The sequence below is a fragment of the Chelonoidis abingdonii genome, chromosome 11 (genome assembly GCF_003597395.2).
Source record: "Chelonoidis abingdonii isolate Lonesome George chromosome 11, CheloAbing_2.0, whole genome shotgun sequence".
NCBI lineage: Eukaryota > Metazoa > Chordata > Testudines > Testudinidae > Chelonoidis > Chelonoidis abingdonii.
The window spans coordinates 16,489,934-16,497,735 of NC_133779.1; the positions used below are offsets into that span (position 1 = coordinate 16,489,934).

The window sequence follows — 7,802 nt, forward strand, 5'->3', positions numbered from 1 at the left end:
TGCCCTTGCTCGTTATCCCTCGTTAACAGCTTCTGTGCTCGCGCCTCGGATCCCGCCAGCCCCACTGATGCCCACAGCGTGTAAACACCTTAGAATTGCTGGTTCGTGTAGGCTCCGTTCCCCACCTGTAAAATGGGGGATAATATCACTTTCCCTGCTTGCACGGGATGCTGTGAAGGTGAGAAATTTGCATTAAGGATTATAATGTGCTCAGATACGTAGATAATGGGGGGCCATAAAATAAGATAATACCTCAAGGATCCACTCATCCTCGTTTGGCCTAGGTCTATCAAGGGACTAGCCTGCTTTTTCCACCAACCAGGTTGCCATATTTTCTAGGAAGTCCCTACCAGCACTTTCCCAGTAACGGTTGATGATTAGGCTGCTTGGTTCCACAGTTTTATAACCTCAGATACCATGCTCACTATGCATAAGAATTGGATTCAGGTTGGCTAAACTAACATCTTTTAGTTTAGATTTTCAACAATGGAAACAAGGACTCTTTATTTAATCATATAAGCAGGACTTTACTGCGCACCCGGATTGCATCCCTCTAGTAACATCGGAATGATTTGCCATGTATTAAACAGCCAACTGAATACACAGCTCTGTTCATGGCAGTTAAAGATCCATTTCATTGATGTATTGAGGTGCCTCGAGGTGGGTCTGGAGCGCTCGTGTGGGTGCGGGCTCGGTGCGATCCCGCATAGGTGGAGAGGGCGCGCGGCACGGAGAGGAGGTGAGACTATCTAGGTAGGAGGAGCAGATACCCCAGACACATGGCGGCGGTATGCACCACCAGGGGAGTAAGGCATTCGATTTAGGTGGCGTTTTCACTGTTAGAGAGAACATATCCACCCCTTTCAGTCGCGCTAGCACCCCCAATTCTGCCTCTCGTGTCCTTAGCACGTGACCGTCCCTGCTGCTCCAGGGCTTGGGCGCGGGTGGGTGGTTTCCGGATCCACGCTCAGTAAAGTGGGGAGCTGAATTGTTTCCACCTCAAGTCTGGGTCATAATCGCGAGCTGTCAGGGGGTGCCAACACGCCTATGGAACCACCGATTGTTCGCCTGTTAGTCACCTTGGAGGAACGAGCTTACGTTCTTCGAGTAGAGCCATGATGTCTGCAGAAAGGGGAATACGGAGGGTGTGGACCAGAGGGGGGCAGTGAGCACCATAATCGGTGTCAGACTTAAGAGGTGCATGCGGGGGTGAGAGATAAAAGTTAGCATATCTGAACACTAGCGCCAGTAAACTCCTCCCCCGGCGCTGCGAGCTGTACCTCTCAGCCGGCAGTCTGTTCCACCCTGACGGGAAGAGCTTATCCCTCCTCTCTGTGAAGTGCTCGCTCGCGAATAGGGCATTCCCGCTCAGCAAAAAGTGTCCCGTGCCGCTGAATACGTGTTCATCATTACCGCACAGGCGTAGTGGAGCTCATCCGGACGCGCGCTCGCTCACAGTTGGTCCCCATGAACAGGACTTCCCCCTCCCCCTTGGGGCGAGCTTCCCGCGCAGGTCCCAGACAGGAACTTCCCCCCCTCCCCCCAGGGCTGCGGAGCTTCCCGCAGCAGTGTCCCCAGACAGGAACTTCCCCCCTCCCCAGGGCTGCGTAAGCTACCACAGCAGTGCCGCTGGAGACGATCAGTCTCTGTGCCCCTGCTGGCCGCCACCCACATTCGCACGGACATTATAATTCTCACTCCCTGCCCCACCCCACCCCACCCCACCCCCAAAATCCCAGGGTTCCGTGGACGCCGGCCGGACACACACGGGACAAGGTCCAGGACGGATCAAGACGGAGCCGAGCCCTGGAGTCTCGCCCCCCACCCGGACACCGCCTCCGCCCCCCCGCAGCCCTTGTAGCCCCCACCCCTCCGACCCCACTATCACCACCTGCAATACCCGACCCCCACCACCTATGCCCTTGATCCCACTCCCCCGCCCCGCCGGGCTCTGCCCCCCGGGAACCGCACTGCTCTTCCCCCCCGCCCCGTGGCTCCTCAAGACCCCCCATGGGGCCCCAGCCACCCTCACCGAACTCCCTGACCGGGGCTGCCCCGATTGCCCGGCTGCCCCCCGTCACTTGGCACCTTGCCCGGGTTACCGCACCCGAGGCCATGGTGTGGGCGCCCCCAGCGCAGGCGAGGCTGGGAGGGGGATGAGGGAGCAGCAGCGCCGAGGGCACATTGGGCTGGGGGAGGGGGGGAATGGTGCATCCTGGGAAATGTAGTCCTGTCCTGAGAGGGGGTGGGGCAGGGGGCCTGTCCCCTCTGGGGGGCACCGGCTCCCCCTCGGCCCCAGGGCGGGGACTGGCTGGCTCAACGGGGCAGAGAATGGGGCCCGGGGCGTGTCCCCTCTGGGGGGCGCCAGCTCTGACCCAGCCATGTGGAAGGGTGATGGGCATTTGTCTCCGGAATAAAGAGGCCGAGATTCGGGGGTTAAACGAGGGTTAAATAAATGAGGTTTATTGATTACCTGTCTCTGCAATAGACTCCAGAAGGAAGAAACCCCCCAGCGCACCCCCACAGGGGCCAGGTTAAATCTAGGATGAGCTCCCAGCCACCTCTAGGGTGGGGCACGGGGCAGAGCTGGCTCCAGGCGCCAGCTTATCGAGCAGGTGCTTGGGGCAGCAACTCCGGAGGGGGGGCAGCACTTCCAGGTATTCGGCGGCAATTCGGCGGAGGGTCCCTCACTCCCGCTCGGAGCGAAGGATCTGATGCAGATCGTGATCGCAGCTTTTTTTTTTTTTGGCTGGTTGGGGCGGCAAAACCCCTGGAGCTGGCCCTGGCACAGGGGCTGGGTACCCAGGAACCCCTCACCAGGACACAGGCCCTCTGGGGTGGGGGCTGGGTATCCAGTGGGGACCCCTCACCAGGACGCACACCTCTGGGGTGGAGGGTGAGGGCTGGCTATCCAGGGACCCCTTGCCAGGACACAGCCCCTCTGGGGTGGAGGGTGGGAGCTGGGTATCCAGGGAACCCTCGCCAGGACACGGCCCCTCTGGGGTGGAGGTGGGGGCTGGGTATCCAGGGACCCTTCACTAGGACACAACCCCTCTGGGGTGGAGAGTGGGGGCTGGGTATTCAGGGACCCCTTTCCAGGACGCGGCCCCTCTGGGGTGGGGCACAGGGGCTGCTGCATTTTATCACGTCTCCGGGTCTCTGTCTCCAGCTGCGTTGGGACAGTTTGTTAAATCGCTGGGCCCAAAGTCCTGTTCAGACGCTCAATAACCCTCCTATGTTACGCTGGCTGAGTCGCTCCCGGTTAGAGAACAAGCGGCATCAGCCCCTTCAGGGGGTCCAGAGCGAGGGGACTCCCTGAGGGGCCCACGGCAGAGGCAGACGTGCTAAGGCTCAGAGCTGCGGCTCCAGGAGGTGGAGGGGCCTGACCCCGGGAGAGAGTGGCCCCCCGAGAAGGGGTGTCACACTGAAGGGGGCACCCCCCACAGACCGCACGGGGCCACGAGTGGGCACGACCTGTGAGTGTGTGACGCTGTGTCACCCCTTGGCTTCACCCCCTCCTGGGACCGAACCTCAGAGCCTTCAGCCCCCCAGCTTCACGCAAGTCCACCTGCGCTGGCCCCTCAGAGAGCCGTGTCCCCCAACGGGAGCCGTGCCCCCCCCTCCAGGGACATGCACACCGGGGGGGGTAAGAGCCGTCCGGTTAGCACAGAGAACTCAACGTTACCCCGGGGTCCAGCTTACGCCCGGCACCCCCCGGCACCTCTTCTCCCCCAGTTCAGGCGTCTCCCCATCTTCCAGCAGCCCAGACTTAACAAGCCTGCCTGGCCGCTCCTCAGCCATTTGGCTTCCTGCAGCTGCCTCCATCCGGGCAGAACCGAACTGTAACCCGGGCCATTCCCGCTCCCCAATCACCACCTTTTTAAAGCGGGAGACTAATTCCACAGCCCCCCCTTTAGTGACCACTTCCCTGTACGGCCTGCAGCTTCTTCTGCCACCAGTGCCCGGTATAAACCCCTGGCCAGGCCCTGGTGAGCTCTCCCCAACTCCCAGACCCCTCCCCAGGGGACCCCCAGCCCCGATGCCCCCACACAGAGTCCCATGAGGGTGGGGGAGGATCAGCTGTCCGCATAAATCCCCCCTCTGAGTGGTCATGAGACTCCCCCACACACTGTCAGCTTCAGCAGGGTGCGTGTTGAGGGGGAGCCCAGGGCCAGGCAAGCAGGGGCTGCGGGTCGGGAGTGAGGGGCACCAACAGAGCCCGGGGGAGCCCAGGGCCAGGCGAGCAGGGGGCTGCGGGTCGGGAGTGAGGGGCACCAGCAGGGCAGGGAGGGGAGCCCAGGGCCAGGCAAGCAGGGGCTGCGGGTCGGGAGTGAGGGGCACCAACAGAGCCGGGGGGAGCCCAGGGCCAGGGGAGCAGGGGGCCGCAGGTCGGGAGTGAGGGGCACCAACAGAGGGCCAGGGGGAGCCCACGGGCCGGGCGAGCAGGGGGCTGCGGGTCGGGATAGTGGAGGGGCACCAGCAGGGCAGGGGGGAGCCCAGGGCTGGGCGAGCAGGGGGCTGCGGGTCGGGAGTGAGGGGCACCAGCAGGGCGGGGGGGAGCAGAACCCCAAACCTCTGAGCCCCCCTTAAAGCCCCCCCCAGGGGACGTGGCAGAGGGGGTGGGACTTGACCCTGCCTCTCAGCCAATGGGCTAGAAGCTGGACTGCAGTAGGGTGATCCTGATTGGCTGGCTCCCCTCGCCCAGGTACGCCACCACCTGTCTGGGCACAGCACGCCCGCCCCACCCCTGACACCTGCCATTGGCCACGCCTTTGTTACCCACAATTCTTTGCTCTGCCACCCAATCCCCACATTCCTTTTGGGCGGCCCAGAGCAAAGGCGACTCCCGATTGGATGTCTCGTGTGAGGTCGATGTCTGATTGGCCAATGTGGGCAAAGGGGGTGCCCAATGAGACCCCTTGGACAGGAGCGATGTTGGATTGGCTGCTTCTGACAGGCGTGCTGAGTGATTGGCTGCTTCAGGCAATGGTGAGAACCAATTGGAAAGCTCAGCAACAGACGATGCCTGATTGGCCGCTCCTGCCTGCTGCACTGAATTACTGCTAAATGCTGTGTTCCGATTGGCTGGGCCACATGGTTCTGCCTCCACGTGATTGGCTTCTGGGTGCCCCCAGGGGAGTGTGGGAGTAAACAGCACGTGCTGATTGGTCACTGCATCCAGCGGCCCTGGGGGTGGGTCCGGATTGGCCCTCAACTGGGGTTCAGGCGGGTTCTTCCCTGCAGAGATGAGACCAGAGTCACCGACACACACACCCCCAGCGCTAAGATGCGGCCACCTCTGGGGTGGGGCAGGGGGCTGGGTATACGTGGACCCCTCCCCTGGTGCTGAGATGCGGCCACCTCTGGGGTGGGGCAGGGGGGCTCGTTATACGGGGACCCCTCCCCTGGCTCTGAGATGCAGCCACCTCTGGGGTGAGGCAGGAGGGCTGGTTATACGTGGACCCCTCCCCTGGCACCAAGATGCAGCCACCTCTGGGGTGGGGCGCGGGGGCTGGGAACATGGGGACCCATTCAAGCATCTGTCTGTTTCCTGGGAGGTTTAATGAATTAGACACAGAGAGAAACGTGTGGGGTGGTGCGGGTGGGGAAAGGATGGAAAGGCCACTTTCTCTCTGTTCAATCATTAAACCTCCAGAAACAGACACATGCATTGAATGGGTCCCATGTTCCCAGCCCGCGCCCCACCAGGAGTGGCCTGCATCTGGTGCAGGGAGGTCCATATAACCAGCCCTCCGCGCTCACCCCAGAGGTGCTGCATCTCAGAGCCAGGGGGTCCGCTATAACGGCCCCCCTCCCCACCCCAGAAGTCCGCATCTCACCCATGAGGTCCACGTATACCCAGCCCCCTGGCCCCACCCCAATAGGTGGCCGCATCTAGGTGGGGGTGTGTGTTCGGTGACTGCATTCTCATATCTGCAGGGAAGGAACCCGCCTGAACCCCAGTTGAGGGCCAATCCGACCCACCCCAGGCCGCTAATGCAGTGACCAATCAGCACGTGCTGTTACTCCCACGTCCCCTGGGGGCACCCAAGAAGCCAATCACGTGAGCAGAACCCTGTGCCACCATCGGAACACAGCATTAAGCATTAATTCAGTGCAGCAGGCAGAGCGCGCCAATTCCAGGCATCAGTCGTCTGTGCTGAGCTTTCCAATTGTCTCACCATTGCCTGAACGCCAATCATCACACGCCTATCAGAAGCACCAATCCAAACATCGCTCCTGTCAAGGGGTCTCATTGGGCACCCCTTTGCCCACAGTTGGCAATCAGACATCACCTCACACGAGACATCCAATCGGAGTCGCCTTTGATCTGGGCCGCCCAAAAGAATTGGGATTGGGTGGCAGACGCAAAAATTGTGGGTAACAAAGCTGGCCAATGGCAGTTCAGGGCGTGCGTTCTTGCCCGACAGGTTGGCGACCTGGGCGAGGGGAGCCAGCCAATCAGATCACCCTATCAGTCCAGCTTCTAGCCCCTGGCTGAGGGCAGGGTCAAGTCCCACCCCCTCTGCCACGTCCCTGGGGGGCCTGAAGGGGCTCAGAGGTTTGGGTTCTGCTCCCCCCTCGCCCTGCTGGTGCCCCTCACTCCCGACCGCAGCCCCCTGCTCGCCAGCCCGGGCTCCCCCCCTTCCTCTGGTGCCCCTATCCCGACCCGGGCAGCCCCCTGCTCCCCGGCCCGTGGCTCCCCCTCCCTGTTGTTCCCTCATCCGACCTGCGCAGCCCCCTGCTCCCCTGGCCTGGGCTCCCCCCTGCTCTGATGTGGGTCCCTCACTCCCGACCGCAGCCCCTGCTGCCTGGCCCTGGGCTCCCCTCCCTGCCCTGCTGGTGCCCCTCACTCCCGACCCGAGCCCCCTGCTCCCTGCCCTGGCTCCCCCCGGGCTCTGTTACGTGCCCTCACTCCCGACCTCGGGCCCTGCTCCCTGGCCCTGGGCTCCCTCCCTGCCCTGCTGGTGCCCTCGACTCACGACCCGCAGCCCCCTGCTGCGCCTGCCTGGCTCCCCCGGCTCTGTTGGTGCCCCTCACTCCCGACCGCGGCCCCTGCTCCCCTGGCCCTGGGCTTCCCCCGGCTCTGTTGGTGCCTCACTCCCGACCCGCAGCCCCTCTTGCCTGGCCCGGGCTCCCTCCCTGCCCTGCTGTGGCCCTCACTCCCGACCCGCAGCCCGCTGCTCGCCTGCCTGGGTTCCCCCGGGTCTGTTGGTGCCCCTCACCCCGACCCCAGCCCTTGCTTCGCTGCCTGGGCTCCCCCTCAACACGCACCCTGCTGAACTGACAGTGTGTGATCTCATGACCATCAGAGGGGATTTATGGGACAGCTGATCCCCCACCCTCATGACTTCTGCTGGGGCATCGGTGGAGGTCCCTGGAGGGTCTGGGAGGTTAGGGAGAGCTCACCAGGCCTGGCCAGTCTATTACCGGCACTGGTGGCCGACAGAAGAAGCTGAGCCATACAGGAGTGGTCACTAAAAGGGGGCTGGAATTAGTCTCCCGCTTTAAAAGGGTGATTGGGAGGAATGGCCCAGGTTACAGATGCGTTCTGCCCGGATGAGGCAGCTCAGAAGCAAATGGTGAAGCGCCAGGCAGCTGTAATCTGGCTGCTGGAATGGAGACGCCTGAACGCGGGACAAGATGCACGGGGGTGCTGGCGTAAGCTGACCCCGGTAACGTTATTCTCTGTCTAACCGGCGCTCTTACCCCCCCCGTGATGCATGTCCTGAGGGGGCACGGTCCTTGGGGACCGCTCTCTGAGGGCCAGCGCATGGACTTGCCGTGAATTCTCTCTCCGT

The 7,802-nt window shown here is 62.5% G+C and overlaps 1 protein-coding gene across 1 annotated transcript in view; it reads right to left on the reverse strand.

Moving 5' to 3' along the window:
- Positions 1-4,415: 4,415 nt before the first annotated feature.
- The window catches only part of LOC116840046 (uncharacterized), a 16,902-nt gene continuing 13,515 nt past the window's right edge, over positions 4,416-7,802 (reverse strand). Inside the window, 1 exon segment of the mRNA XM_032806413.2 lies at positions 4,416-5,238. Within this exon segment, the coding sequence (XP_032662304.2) occupies positions 5,223-5,238 (16 nt within the window). The 3' untranslated portion in view covers positions 4,416-5,222.